The 16,157-nt window shown below is 41.1% G+C and overlaps 1 protein-coding gene across 6 annotated transcripts in view; it reads right to left on the reverse strand.

The window, feature by feature from the left end:
* Positions 1-16,157, reverse strand: part of LOC122558981 (zinc finger FYVE domain-containing protein 16-like) — a 68,901-nt gene that overhangs the window by 19,895 nt on the left and 32,849 nt on the right. For 3 of the 6 annotated variants that reach the window (XM_043708040.2, XM_043708006.2, XM_087999868.1), the window contains 6 exons: positions 15,361-15,533; positions 14,919-15,168; positions 13,886-14,014; positions 9,823-9,978; positions 2,975-3,199; positions 1,859-1,941 (listed from right to left, as the gene is read on the reverse strand). In XM_043708040.2, coding sequence (XP_043563975.2) covers positions 1,859-1,941; positions 2,975-3,199; positions 9,823-9,978; positions 13,886-14,014; positions 14,919-15,168; positions 15,361-15,533 — 1,016 coding nt within the window. The remainder of the gene's footprint in view (positions 1-1,858; positions 1,942-2,974; positions 3,200-9,822; positions 9,979-13,885; positions 14,015-14,918; positions 15,169-15,360; positions 15,534-16,157) is intronic. The other 3 variants (XM_043708030.2, XM_043708022.2, XM_043708014.2) reach the window with 3 other exon arrangements.

A 16,157-nucleotide genomic window follows, 5' to 3' on the forward strand; every position in this document is an offset into this window, starting at 1 on the left:
AAAAACCCGGCGGTCAGTCACAAAATCATATCAACCAATGTGCCAGTTTCATTCTTATTCCACCAGGATAGAGTCATCGAGAGCCACAGAGACTTACAGTACGGAAACAGGCCCTTTGGTTTGGTCTATGCCAACCAAAATGTCCACCCACACTAACCCCATTTCCCTGCACTTGTACCATATCGTTCTAAACCTTTCATATCCATGTATTTGTTCAAATGCCTTTTAAATGTTGTTAATGCACCCACCTCAACCACTTCTGCCGGCAGCTATTCCACTGTGTAAAAGTGTTGCCCTTAAGTTCCTTTTTATTATTTCCCCTCGAACCTTAAACTTGATGCTCTCCCCAACTCTGGGAAAATGACAGAGTGCATTCACCCTACCCATGCCTCTCAATCTTATACATTTCTGTAAGATCTGCCCCAGCCTCCTACATTCTAAACAAAGAATAGGATAGGCCCAAAAGAGACAAGTTGAAGGCACAAAACAACTGGATGAGAATTGTTCTCAAAAATTTTAACATTTGACTGTGATTCCTAGCCTCAGATCAAAGCCAAATAGCCTTCATCAAAACCCTTCATAATTTTGAACATATCTATAAACTTTCCTCCCAACCTGATCTAATAACTTCACAAATAAAGCTTACCAGGACTCAGTGCAGTTCAGTAAGTTTCTCCACTGCCAGCCCATTCTAATAACACAACACTCTGAAGTTACTTATAGTCCTCAAAGTAATCGTACTTCTAACTGTAATGCTGTATACAAATATTGATAACATCCACCTAATGATCTCTAAAGCAATACATACAACGCTGTCTAATCCCTGGAGGGGTACACCATTAGTTATAGAAACACTCTGAAGAACATCTATACAAGGACGGCACAATGGCTCAGTGGTTACCTCTACTGCCTCAGCGCCAGGGACCCGGGTTCAATTCCAACCTCGGGCAACTGTGCGTGGAGTTTGCACATTCTCCAAGTGTCTGCGTGGGTTTCCTCTGGGTGTTCCGGTTTCCTCCCACAGTCCAAAGATGTGCAGGTTAGGTGAATTGGCCATGCTAAACTGCCCGTAGTGTTAGGTGCATTAGTCAGGGGTGAATGTAGGGGAATGGGTCAGGGTGGGTTGCTCTTCGGAAGGTCGGTGTGGACTTGTTGGGCCGAAGGGCCTGTTTCCATACTGTAGGGAACCTAATCTAATCAATAGATCTGCATGTCAGTTAAAAAATTTCTTACCCAGGTTACCCCACTTCCTTAAAATATCTAAGTATCACCAAAAACTGTCGTATTTTGTTTGTTTTGCAAATCCACAATACAACCTGCACTACATTTCCTTAACCAAGATCGGAATATATTTATTTCCTCAAAAACCACAATTAAGTTTATCAGAAGGTTTTTGTTTTTACACACCCCTTCCAACTGCCATTATCTTTTTAAAGTGAATATTCAATTTTATTCCAAATTGTTTTTCACAAACTTACCCATTACCACATGCATGTTAGAGTGGCTCTGGAAAGTTAATATATTTAGGCATACACTGCAATGTGATCACCCAAGGGTTGTACTGGATTACTGCATTACAATCTATTAAAATGCTGTAGAAATTATGCTGTTTATTTCACATCTGCCAGGAGATTACTTTCAAAGGCGAATGTATGAGCATTTCACTTCAGTTATTCCTCACAGTCGAGTGGGTCCATCCATTAGAGTTGATTTTGCATAATTTGCATTCTGGGAGTGCAAAAATCCGAAATAGGACTGATATATTTTGCTTCGCTTTATAGATGGTTAAGTACAAAAGGGAGGGAGGGAGGGAGTGGGGAGGTAGTACAGAAAATAGGATAGAAAGCAAAACACTTACTGCCAGCAAATTCATGATGGTATGACCTGTTTCCCCAAAGAGTGCTTTACGGAATCGGACACTCATTAAAGGACAAGGATAAACTATAAATGAAATATGCACCAATTAGTAACAACTTTGTGGCAAAAACATTAGAATCGTTATTGAAAATAACTATAGATAGGTCTATTATCTGTACCGTTACTTTCAGATATCTGAAATTTGAAGTACAGTTTTGAATGCTTTTCCTCTGGTGACTTAAAGAAAACAAATCTCCTGATCAGTGTCATAAATGCAACATTTACAGACATATTGTGACCAACACAAGATAGAACTATTACACATTAAATACACTGATAAAGGGCAATTAGTTCAAAGAAGAAACTTTGTTCTCACCCGAAAGGGAGAGTGAGTGTGAGATTTTTTTTCCCCCCATGGAAGCAAAAGTCAGTCAACCAGTCAAGTCTGCTCTGCCATTCAATAATATCATTGTTCATCTGATAATGCTCTCAATACCACTTTGCTGCCTTTTCCCGCTAACCATGGATTCCTTAACTGATTAAAAATCTATCTTTCAAAGCCTAGAATATACTTAATGACCCAGCCTTCGGCAGTAAAGAATTCCACAAACTCACGATTATTTGAGTGATGAGATTCCTTCTCTTCTCTGTCCTAACTGGATGACCCCTTAGTGAGATTATGCCCTTTCAACCTGAATTTGCTCACAAGGGGAAACGACCTTTTGATAGCTGATCTGCTTTCTATCCTATTTTCTGTACTTCCTGCCCACTCCCTCCCTCCCTTTTGTACTTGGGCGGCATGGTGGCACAGTGGTTAGCACTGCTGCCTCACAGCGCCAGAGACCTGGGTTCAATTCCTGCCTCAGGCGACTGTGTGGAGTTTGCACGTTCTCCCCGTGTCTGCGTGGGTTTCCGCCGGGTGCTCCGGTTTCCTCCCACAGTCCAAAGATGTGCAGGTCAGGTGAATTGGCCATGCTAAATTGCCCGCAGTGTTAGGTGTTAGGTATAGGGGTAAACTGTAGGGGTATGGGTGTGTTGCGCTTCGGCGGGTCGGTGTGGACTTGTTGGGCCAACGGGCCGGTTTCCACACTGTAATGTAATCTAAAAAAAAACTCACCATTATATTCCGCACCCAATCTTAGCATGAGTCGAATAGGGAACACTTTTGCCCAAGGAACTTCCAGTTTCTGAATGAGGATTCCAAACAAAAATGGACTACTTGGAAGTAGTAATTCTGTCAATGGTTGGAATGTGGGTGTGACGAATAGGAATCCTCCATGATGTTGACTGCCGAGAAAATTTTCGGTGAAGGTAACATTTCCTAAATTTCCAACAGGTTTTCCTGTTTGACAAAAAGGGAGAGTAAATAGCAAGATATGTTCATAGGAACCATAGGTAAGCAATATTTATAACAATTTATATTTCTGCAGTTTATAGCTTTACAAAAGCAAAACATGACTGAACCATATGAACTATGAGGTCTGATGACCCAAAGCTTGGTCAGAGAACTACTTATTAAGGGGTGTCTCAAAAGCGAAAAGCAAAAGTAGTAAGTGTAGGAGGGAATTCCATAGCTTGACTTCCAGATAATCAAAGGTTCAGTCACCAAATCGTATGACGGTTTAATTAAGATTGCTCAAGAGGTCAAAACTAGATAAGTGCAAATGTTTATGCATTACGGGCGGGAGAAGGTTAGAGAGATAGGGAGGAGAGGGTCATGGAGGAATCTGAAAACAATTCTGAGCATTTTAAAATCAAGACATCACTAGAACAGAAGCCAATATTGGTCAGCAAACTCAATGATGGCAAAATGTGACTTGGTGTAAGTTAAGAGTTGGGCAACAAGTTATGGAAGGCCTCAAGTTGAGGCAAAATGCAGTTTTAACCAACTGGAAACAGGGGTTAGGTAAGAGCTCTTATGGTGCAATGGTAGTTTCCCTAACACTGAATTGAGAGACTCAGGTTCAAGTCCCACCTGTTCCAGAAATGTGTAATAACATCTCTGAACCGGTTCATTAGAGAAAAATATAGGTTAAAGCACAACTTAAAGGGATGCTCCTGAGGGGGGAAAAGAAAATCATTTAGGGTCCTCATGTTGTGCTGTGTTAGTATTCCTACTCAATGGACTAAGACACACAGGTTCAAGTCCCACCTGCTTCAAAGGAATGTGATAATTTCTCTGAATGGATTGATTAGAAAATTAGGCAAAATTAAACTTAACAGGGTTAGGCGCTGAAGGAGGATGAGAAAAAGTGAGAACTGTAGATGCTGGAGAGTCAGAGTCAAAAAGTGTGGCGGTAGAAAAGCACAGCATGGGGTCGGGTAGCATCAAAGGAGAAGAGTTGACGTTTCAGGAATTAGCCCTTCGTCAGCAATGTGGAGCGGTAAGGAGGCTGAGAGATAAATAGGAAGGTGGGAGTGGGGCTGGGGGAAAGGTAGTTGGGAAGGTGATAGGTAAATGCAGGTGATTGTGATAGGACGTGGGGAGAGTGGAGTGGATAGGAAGAAAGGTGGACAGGTGCAGAGTTGGAGGGGTTGGATCTGGGATGAGGTGGGGTGGGGGGGGTTCGATTTCAAAACTAGTGAAGTCGACATTGATGCCATGTGATTAAAGGGTCCCAAGGTTTAAGGTGAGTTCTTCCTCGAGTCACTGGGTGGTGTGGATTTGGCGGTGGGTGCAGCCCAGGACTTGCATGTCCTCGGTGGAGTGGGAGAGGGAGTTGAAGTGGTCGACCACAAGGTGGTGGAGTTGTTGGGTGCGTGTCCCAGAAATGTTCCCTAAAACACACAAGTTGGTATTCTGTCTCCCCAATGTAGAAGAGACCACGTCGAGAACAATGGACACAGTAGATGAGGCGGATGGATGTGCAGGAAAACCTCTGCCGGAATACAAATGCTACAGAAAGGATAGGAAGGGAGGCAAGAGAGGAGGGGGACTGGCATTTTTGATAAGGGATAGCATTACAGCTGTGCTGAGGGGGGATATTCCTGAAAATACATCCAGTAAGTTATTTGATTACAACTGAGAAATAAGAAAGGAATGATCACCTTATTGGGATTGCATTATAGACCCCCTAATACTAAGAGGGAAATTGAGAAACAAATTTGAAAGGAGATCCCAATTATCTGTAAGAATAATAGGGTGATTACGGTAGGGGATTTTAACTTCCCGAACATAGACTGGGACTGCCATAGTGTTAAGGTTTTAGATGGCGAGGACTTTAAGAGTATACAAGAAACTTTTCTGATTCAGTATGTGGGTGTACCTACAAGAGAAGGTGCAAAACTTGACCTACTCTGGGAAGTAAGGCAGGGCAAGTAAATTGAGGTGTCAGTGGAGGAGCACTTTGGGGCCAGCAACCATAATTCTATTAGTTTTAAAATAGTGACGGAAAAGGATAGATCAGATCTAAAAGTTGAACTTCTAAATTGGAGAAAGGCCAATTTTGATGGTATTACGCAAGAACTTTGAAAAACTAATTGGGGAAAGAGGTTCGCAGGTAAAAGGGACGGCTGGAAATTGGGAAGCCTTCAGAAATAGATAACGAGAATCCAGAGAAAGTATATTCCTGTTAGGGTGAAAGGAAAGACTGGTAAGTATAGGGAATGCTGGATGACTAAAGAAATTGAGGGTTTGGTTAAGGAAAAGGAAGCATGTGCCAGGTATAGACAAGATAGATAGAGTGAATCTGTAGAAGAGTATAAAGGCAGTAGGAGTATACTTAAGAGAGAAATCAGGAGACATGAGATAGCTGTGGCTAACAGAGCTAAGGAGAATCCCCATGGTCTTTTCCAAATACATTAAAGACAAAAGGGTAAATAGGGAGAAAATGGGGCCCCACAAAGATCAGCAAGACGGCCTTTATGTGGAGCTGCAGAAAATGGGGAAGATACTAAACAAGTATTTTGCATCAGTATTTACTGTGAAAAGGGAATGGAAGATGAAGAATGAAGGGAAATAGATGGTGACATCTTGAAAAATATCCATATTACAGAGGAGCAAATGCTGGATGTCTTGAAACGAATAAACGCAGATAAATCCCCAGGACCTCATCAGGTGTACCCCAGAACTCTGTGGGAAGCTAGGGAAGTAATTGCTGGGCCTCTAATTGAAATATTTGTATCAATAGTCACAGATGAGGTGCTGGAAGACTGGAGGTTGGCTAAAGTGGTGCCACTGTTTAAAAAAGGTGGTAAGGACAAGCCAGGGAACTATAGACCATGAGCCTGACGTCAGTGGTGGGTAAGTTGTTGGAAGGAATCCTGAGGGACAGGATGTACATGTATTTGGAATGCCAAGGACTGATTAGGGATAGGCAATATGGCGTTATGCGCGGGAAATCAGATCTCAAACTTGATTGAGTTTTTTGAAGAAGTAACAAAGAGGATTGATGAGGACAGAGCAGTAGATGTGATCTATGTGGACTTCAGTAAGGCGTTCGACAAGGTTCCCCATGGGATATTGGTTAACAAGGTTAGATCTCATGGAATACAGGATGAACTAGCCAGTCGCATACAAAACTGACTCAAAAGGTTGTGGAGGGTGGTAGTGGAGGGTTGTTTTTCAGACTGGAGGCCTGTGACCAGTAGAGTGCCACAAGGATCGGTGCTGTGTCCATTACTTTTCGTCACTTATATAAATGATTCCGAATAGGAGCATAAGACGTATAGTTAGTAAGTTTGCAGATGACACCGAAATTGGAGGTGTAGTGGACAGCAAAGAAGGTTAGCTCAGTTTACTACGGGATCTTGACCAGATGGGCCAATGGGCTGAGAAGTGACAGATGGAGTTCAATTTAGATAAATGTGAGGTGCTGCATTTTGGGAAAGCAAATCTTAGCAGGACTTATACACTTAATGGTAAGGTCCTGGGGAGTGTTGCTGAACAAAGACACCTTGGAGAGCAGCTTCATAGCTCCTTGAAAATGGAGTCGCAGGTAGATAGGATAGTGAAGGCGGCGTTTGATATGCTTTCCTGCATTGGTCAGAGTATTGAGTACAGGAATTGGGAGGTTATGTTGCGGCTGTACAGGACATTGGTTAGACCACTGTTGGAATATTGCGTGCAATTCTGGTCTCTTTTCTATTGGAAAAGATGTTGTGAAACTTAAAAGGGTTCAGAAAAGATTTACAAGGTTGTTGCCAGGAGGATTTGAGCTGTAGGGAGAGGTTGACTAGACTAGGGCTGTTTTCCCTGGAGCGTTGGAGGCGGAGGGGTAACCTTATAGGGGTATATAAAATCATGAGGGGTATGGATTGGATAAATAGACCAAGTCTTTTCCCTTGGGTGGGAGAGTCCAGAATAGAGGGCATAGGTTTAGGGCGAGAGGGGAAAGATATAAAAGAGACCGAAGGGGCAACGTTTTCACTCAGGGTGGTACGTGTATGGAATGAGCTGCCAGAGGAAGTGGTGGAGGCGAATATAATTGCAACACTTAAGAGGCATTTGGATCAGTGTATGAATAGGAAGGATTTGGAGGGATATGGGCCAGATGTTGGCAGGTGGGACTAGATTGGGTTAGGATATCTGGTCGGCAAAGACAAGTTGGACTGAAGGCTCTGTTTCCGTGCTGTAGACATCTATGTGAAAAGATCCTTTGGGGCCTTGGACAGAGGGAAGGGAAGGTAGCAAAGGTGCTGGGTGTGGAGGATGTATTGGTGGGGAGGCATGGACCTAACAAAGGAGTCACAGAGGGAATGGTCTCTGTGGAACGGGGAGGGGGGGGTGGAATATATATCTCTGGTGGTGGGGGTCTGATGGTAGGTGGCAAAAATGGAGAGGATAATGTGCTTTATCTGGATATTAGTGGGTGGAAGATAAGTACCAAGGTGTTCTATCCTTGTTGTGGTTGGAGGCTTGGGGTTTAGGGGCAAAGCTGTGGAAGGTGGAGGAGATGCACTGGAGGGCATTGTTGATCACGTAGGAGGGAAATTTGCGATCCTGGAAATAGGAGGCCATCTGGGATGTCCTGGAGTGGAATTGCTCCTCCTGGGAGGTGGAGGAATTGGGAGTAAGGGATCTCATTTTTACAAGAGGGGTGTGCGAAGAAGTGTAGTCCAGGTAGCTGTGGGTGTCAGTGGGGTTGAAATAGTTGTTCGCCGGAGATGGAGGGGTCCAGGAAGGAAGGCAAAGGAGGTGTGCGAGATGGTCCAGGTGAACTTAAGATCAAGGTGGAAGGTATTACTGAAGTTGATGAACTGTTCCACCTCCTCATGGAAGCACAAGCTGAAGAAGGATGGTAATGATCAAACATGTCAAAGTCCACAGACAGTTCAAGAAGCTTTAGGAGTAATAGTTACCTTTGTCACAATCACATTGTATGTCAATTGGGATTCAACTTAGAATGCTGTTTGAAGCCAGGGCAGAAAGCTGCTTGGAGAGAAAAGACCGTGGGTCTCAACCAAAAAAAACCCTAAGTGCTCCTTGAATCTTTCTACCAATTGCTTCAAATCTATCCTCCCTGTTTTCACATCCTACAAAATTAAACAGATCACCTTTATTTACTCGACCTAAGCGTCACAATTTTATACACCCAACTAACTCACCTCTGAATCTACTCCATCCAGAACACCCCATCCGACCTACACTTTCCTCAAGAGTTGAATTTTTAACTCCTGACAATGTCGTCCTAAGTCTCTTCCACATTCTCCCCTGTGCAATGACATCTTTCCTTATGTGTTCAAAATTCCATGCAGCACTCTAACAAGTGTTCTATTCAGTTTCAGTATGTTGCTTTTATAATCTTTGCCTTGGTTAATAAAGGAAAAATGCCATATGCCTTCGTAATGACTTTATAAACCTATCGGCTACCGTTAATGATCAGAGATATTCATTCCAAGCTCCCTCTATTCCACCATACGACTCTATATCAACACTGTCTCTGAGGTGGACAGTTGCACAGCTGCTCCAGGGTTCCACGCTGACTCCTGTTTTCACATGCTGTACTGTTTTCACTGCCCAGTATGCTCTTCACATAAACTATTTCCTTGTCTTGATGCAACTCCCAAAATGCATTCTCTCATGTTTCTGGATTAGGTCCCATTTACATTTTTCTGTTTAATTAAAAGAATCATTAACATCCTGTCTAAGTTCTTCCTCCTCACAGCCGTTTTGTGTATCATCTGAAAACATCTTTATCATATTTTCTGCACCAAGTTTGGGGGTGCCAGTTAGCTCAGATGGTTTGCAATGCAGACTGATGCCAATTTCCATACTGCCTAAAGTTAACATGCAGGTCCCATCTTTACAAAACTGCCCCTTGCTGGATGAATGGTGACCTTCAGGTTAAAGCACCACCCGTCACCTCTCTCCAATGAGAGGGCAGCCCTATGGTCCTCTTGGACTATGGCAACTTTATCTGACGTTTGAGTTTGAATCGTTAATATAACTTCTTGTTGGATGTGAGAGCGAAGGAGTCAGCAGAAAGGAGTTAGAGGGAGAAAAAGAATCTGGGATTTATCTTTACATTTTAGAATATTCCTAGAATAGTTCTCAATTTAGCATGGATAGCTAGTTATTATTGAAATTGCATTGCAAAGTGTGGAAAAGCTAAATTGAAAAGTTTAGCTCAATTATACAGATATTCATGATTAGGTAAACCAGTTATCCACCATGACCTTTCAAGTCTTGTATTTAACGAAACACAGAAGAGGGCCAAATCAAGAAAACAAATATGGTGGGGAGGAAGACGAAGTATGATTGAAAGAAAACATTTCTTCACAAAATTTTAACCTGCAAATTTGGTTCATTTATATCAAATTGAATGTCTGCATTTCTCAAACTAAATTTTTCAACTTTTCCACACTTTGCAATGCAATTTCAATAATAATTACATTTTGCAAATTAGCTACAAATATAACACATGTAAAATCCAATGTCTAGACTGAAGACGACAACAGCCAATTTTCAACATCTAGTTTGATGCAATAATTAACTTTTTGATTAATGGGGCATCGCAGACATACCTTTAGTTGCATCCTGATAAAGTGCAATAAAAAAGTTAAAGATGTCTTTGGGAATTATATTTTCATTAGGCATACAAAGCAACAGAATGACAACTTCTGCCTGACCCACACCATGTAATCCATTGGATACAAAGCACCAGCATTTATTTGCAGCATCTAGGTATCAGAGATGAGAAAGAAAAATGTAAACATATCTGAAAACAGTGTTATCAATCAATTAGCATCCCACTTCTGGTAAACACAAACATATTGCAAATATAGCATTAGAAAAATCACTGATGTTGAAAAGTCATCAGTAAAGAATCTCACTAAACTACAATACAGATGTCAGCTAGAAACACTGGGAGAAAATTAAGGCAAGGAAAACCATGTTAGAGTAGCAGGAAGTGACTTATGATTATTAGTAATTTTGCTAGTTACACTGAATGAATGATTTGAAGTAAGATAGACATATATTATCCAAGTTCGTTGACACCAAAACAGAAGAAAATGCAAAAAAAAGCTGAATAATTAGGGGTGCTAAGTAATCTTGATTTTCTTTTAAAAAATACTGAAGTGTGGACAATGCTGGCATTATGGTAATGCAGATTTGTAAATGATTAGACGGGCACAAGTGAAGACGGAATGGATTTAGTCAGATTTACAGGGCATAGGCAGAGATTAACTCATCAGTGATCATCTGCAGTGACACGAAATGGCAAGATTGAAACTGTAGCCATGACCATGGATAAGATAGATAAAGGAGAGATGTTTGAGGAATATTGAGGGACAGCTATTTCAGAACAATTTGGGTGTTTGAAAAATCAATAGCACTCCAGGCTGGTTAAAACATATGCTCCATTTTGTATTTAATATTTTACGTGTGTCTCCAGGAAAGGAGAATGAAGTTACAAGAAAAGCAATCGTTCAATGCACAAGCCAAGAAAAGCAAAGTAGAAAGGCATCTTGGGAGAAGGTTGAAGCACGGCTCGATCAATTTGAAAGGATCAGCAGAAGTGCTAGAATAATGGGATAAAATGCTCAAAGGAGACATTCAATTGATTTAAAATCTCCCTCTTGAATGCACTTAACACTAAATAAGCTCTACAGTCCTTTGGGGTAAAGAATTCCAGATATTGACTACCCTCAGAGGGAATTTCTCATCACTACCCTAAAGGACATTTTCGGTAAATACAATGACTGCAGATGCTGGAAACCAGTGTCTAGATTAGAATGGTGCTGGAATAGCACAGCAGTTCAGACAGCATCCGAGGGGCAGTAAAATCGACGTTTTGGGCAAAAGCCCTTCATCAGGAATACAGGCAGAGAGCCTGAAGGGTGCAGAGATCTCTCGACCCTTCAGGCTCTCTGCCTGTATTCCTGATGAAGGGCTTTTGCCCGATATGTTGATTTTACTGATCCTAGGATGCTGCCTGAACTGCTGTGCTTTTCCAGCACCATTCTAATCTAAAGGACCTTTTAGTCTGATCATGCCGTTTGGTCCAAGACACTTCCACAAGAGGAACTCAACCTCTCAGCATTCAGCCCGTCAAACAGTGCCATCCCCCACAACCACTTCACCCCCCCCTCCCCCTCCACCAAGAGTTTTATATATTTCAATAATGTCACCTCTCATTCCTCTAAACTCCAATGAATTCAGGCCCAAATTACTCAACTTGTCTTCATATGACAATCCCTTCACACTCAAGGTCAACTTGGTGAAACGACTCTGGACTGCCTACAAACGTCAATATAGCCTATAATACAATATCTCACAAAAATATATTTTTAACTCACCTCACCAGCTCGCTATATTCATTAATACCAGGTTCCTGCTCATTCATAACCTTTTACTAACCCATTATTTACTGCAAAACTATTTCATCCATTCAATTAGAAAACCGTAGTTCTGTAGTATCCAAATTTAAACCACTACTGCATTCAGCATACTGAACAATACCATCCCCATCAAGTCTCCACGAAACATAATTTTAATCAGTTACCTGTTAAACATCTTTTAAATGGGCCCTTATGCATTGAAGAAACTGACAAAACAGCACTTGCATGAAATTGCATGAATGGATGAAACTCATGCCAACAAATAGTAAATAAATCTCACCTCACAGCTGTAGTAATCAGTTTAGATTAGATTCGATTCGATTAGATTAGATTACATTACAGTGTGGAAACAGGCCCTTCGGCCCAACAAGTCCACACCGACCCGCCGAAGCGTAACCCACCCATACCCCTACATTTACCCCTTACCTAACACTACGGGCAATTTAGCATGGCCAATTCACCTGACCTGCACATCTTTGGACTGTGGGAGGAAACCGGAGCACCTGAAGGAAACTCACGCAGACACGGGGAGAATGTGCAAACTCCACACAGTCAGTCGTCTGAGGAGGGAATTGAACCCGGGTCTCAGGCGCTGTGAGACAGCAGTGCTAACCACTGTGCCACCCTGCCGCCCACAATATCCTTTAATATCCTTTATTCTTTTATTATGATTTCTAACTTATTTAGAGAAAAAGGCCTAGTATTTTTACTAACATGAACATTTAGTAGGCCACCACGGTGGCTCAGTGGTTAGCACTACTGCCACACAGCACCAGAGACCCGGGTTCACTTCCAACCTTGGAAGACTGTGTGGAATTTGCACATTCTCCCAGTGTCTGCATGGGTTTCCTCGGGTGTTCCAATTTCTTCCTATAATCCAAAGATGTGCATGTTCAGTGAACTGGCCATGCTAAATTGCCCATAGTGTTCAGGGATTTGTAGGTGAAGTGCTTTAGTCAAGGGTGAATGTAGAGTATTAGGGTAGGGTAATGGGTCTGTGTGGGTTACTCTTTGGAGGGTCGGTATGGACTTGTTGAGCCAAATGGCCAGTTTCCACACTATAGGGAATCAATGAATTTAAAAGACAAAAGAACTAACACCTCTTGATTATGCAAGCAGACCAGACAGACATCCCATCAGAAGTAACAGCTAATAGTAAGCACATCTTTCACCCATCTCCTGTCTCCCAGGACAGAAGCCCTTCAAACCTTTGTGTACTGTAGATGAAAAATTAACCACTATAGTAATGATATGTAAGAAGTGTGCATAAAGGGGCTCGTGTAAGAACCGATTTCAGGGTTCTTGAACTTGTGCTGCTATTGCTGAATAAAGAGGCTATTTTCGCCATTTACCAATTTTGGTCATTATTTGACATGATCCACATTTTGTTATTTAAGGGGATCAATACTTTCACAATACTCCAGTCTGGTCTAACCAATGCTTTGCATAGTTATAGGAGAAAGTGAGGACTGCAGATGCTGGAGATCAGAGCTGAAAATGTGTTGCTGGAAAAGCGCAGCCGGTCAGGCAGCATTCAAGGAGCAGGAGAAATCGACATTTTGGGCATGAGCCCTTCTTCAGGAAAACATTCCTGAAGAAGGGCTCATGCCCGAAACGTCGATTCTCCTGCTCCTTGGATGCTGCCTGACCGGCTGTGCTTTTCCAGCAACACATTTTCAGCCTTGCACAGTTATAGCAAGACTTATTTTCATTCTCCATTCCTTTTGAAATAAAGACCAACATTTTATTTATCTTTTGTATTACCCCACTGAACTTGTAATTTTGCACAAGGATTCCCAAATCCCTCTGAAAAGTAATCCCTCACACATCATATTCCATTTGCCAAAGCCTTACCCACTCACTTAGCCTGTCTTTATCCCTCTGCACTCTTCTTGTCATCCTCACTACTTGCCTTCATACCCAATTTTGCATCATTTGCAAACTCAGCCATAGGAAATCACTTTCCTCATCCAAGTCATTAATATGTTGTAAAAATACTTCTAGACCTACCCTTGATCCCAGTGGTACTCTGCTAACTACAGACTGCCATTCCAAAAATACCCTTATCCCAACACTTTGTCTTCCATTAGTTAGCCAATCATCTATTCAGGCAATAAAGCACCTGAGAATGGAGAACTAAAAGATGGCACGAGAAAACAGATCCAAGCAGACAGACAGAACCAGGCAGCAACCGACAGGCAGACAGAGAGGAGAGATGGGGTTAAAAAAGTAATAATATACTTACAGTTCACACGTTTCACATTTACTAGAAGATTGGCATTTAACACAAACGTCAAGGGATTTGACCCTTCATCCTCCAGCAACAGCATTGCTTGGTTCTGAGATGGATGCTCCTCCACCACCACTGGGCCTCCTCAGCAAGTAGAAAGTTAAACAAATTAAAATTGAACGAAGATAACCCTTAGTCCACTTGATTACATCCTTCTAGAATACAAGCTTTAGCAATCAGAAAATCAGAGAAAGTAGAACTCTATTAGAACATATGTCTCAACTAAAGTACAAACGAACACTGAAGAATATTCAATGTTCAGATATTCCAGTCTAATTTGTGACCCAAATTTTTCCTCACAATCTTATAACGCAGAGATGATTTCCATCAACTAAGCTAAGCAGACATAAGTTTAGATTTATCACATTCAACATGAATCCTCAAGTTTAGCACAATAACTGCAATGTTGCTTTATTAAAAAGTCAAATGACAGCTACAAGTGATATAAAACATTAGCAACTTAGAGTCTGACAATTTGCAGTGGTTGCGGCAAATTATTTATCTGAATATCAAAAATGAAGACTTCTCAAAACATCAAAGGATGAAGCTCAGGTCACATTCAAACTGACTGATACTTTTTTTGTTTTATTTAGATAATTTCTCAAATCAGGTACAACCACTTAAAGTTGGAATTTCTAACAAATTTTAATACTCAAGAAAACATTTTGATTCTAAGACATTCAATCACATACTAGCAAACTCTCACAATCAAAGACCAGTGAATATGTTAACTGGCATTGTACTTCATTACAGTTTGTGAGACCTTGCTGTAGACATGATTACCACAACCACCTCCATGTCAGTATCTGATTCTTCATTATTGGTAAAGCAAATCTGGATCCTTAAGAGTCGTGACAGGCAAGTTTTTTTTTTAAATCTGTCCTCATTTTACAAAAAAGCAAACCTAAGTACATATAATTTTCATTTCATTTTATGTAAGTACAACATATGATTTGCTTAAAAACTTTGAAGTATCGACATGAAATACCTTCACCTTCTATTGCCACAATAAGCGGAGGGAGATCATTCTCATCATCTGGAACAAGACTGATGACTTTTGCGACAGACTTTCCAATAGTTGCCAGTGCTCTATAGTCTGCTCGATAAATAAGGTTAGGTGTGATATCGTTTTCGAGGCTTGCTGAAACAGTTTTTGTTGAAGCTGAATCAGTCCTCAAAGCACCAACTTGACTTATAGCTTCAGAATGTATTTTATCTCCTGCACTAGAAGATGAAGGCTGCAAATTGGAGAAAGGACTTACTTTAACTGAAGATTTTTAAAACATTTTAAAATCTTGTTATATAAATGCTTATTTGAATGTTTTGTCTGAAAATGAGGGGAAAATACAATTTTTCCATTTTTTAAATCAACAGGTTTCTGCCACTGATAACTGGATTTGTTGCGTACTAGGAATTAATTTGGTATTTACCAGTACCACTTTTGATTCTTGTGTGACATGACTCATTCGGCACACATCATCTGGTGTTTGCTTGCCTACACCAACTGTTGAATTTCCTGTCATTGTTGTTGTGTCTGCCACTTCTCCATTTGGCAGGATACCATCTGCAAACCAGACTCTTCTATGTTCTCTGGAACAGATGCCTGTGTAAGAAATTATGTCTTTTAAAATTAATACATTTCATCAGTAAAATCACAAACATTGTCAAGAAAACTGCATTAATTCTATTTTCTTTCACATCACAATTTTAAAGTTTGAAAATTTTAATGCAGAAACATGCTTTTAAAAACCTTAGCATAAGGAATAACAATTCCAAACTTCGTATGAAGATTCATGAAAATGTCTAATTCTCAACTCGAACGTTAGGAAAGACATTCGCATACATGTTGATACATACAAATCCAACAGTAATTTATGGATCAAAGAGTATCAGCATGTACCAACAACATACTCACTGTCAATTAAGTTGTAGCGATTTGGGTCTGAACAACGGTTTCACAGTAAATATTTTGCAGAATTCCGGTCATGATTTTATAAAAAGGATCCAGAGATAGAGATGACTTAAATATTCGCATACAACTGCCTTTGTGTGGAGCTGCAGGAGATGGGGGAGATACTAGGGAGATATAAAATGTAGGGAAACAGATGGTGACATCTTGAAAAATGTCCATATTACAGAGGACGAAGTGTTGGATGTCTTGAAACGCATAAGCGTGGATAAATCCCCAGGACCTGATCAGGTGTATCCTAGACCTCTGTGGGAAGCT

The sequence above is a fragment of the Chiloscyllium plagiosum genome, unplaced genomic scaffold (genome assembly GCF_037043375.1).
Source record: "Chiloscyllium plagiosum isolate Xiang-an unplaced genomic scaffold, Cpla_swu_hap1 HiC_scaffold_2, whole genome shotgun sequence".
Taxonomy (NCBI): Eukaryota; Metazoa; Chordata; class Chondrichthyes; order Orectolobiformes; family Hemiscylliidae; genus Chiloscyllium; species Chiloscyllium plagiosum.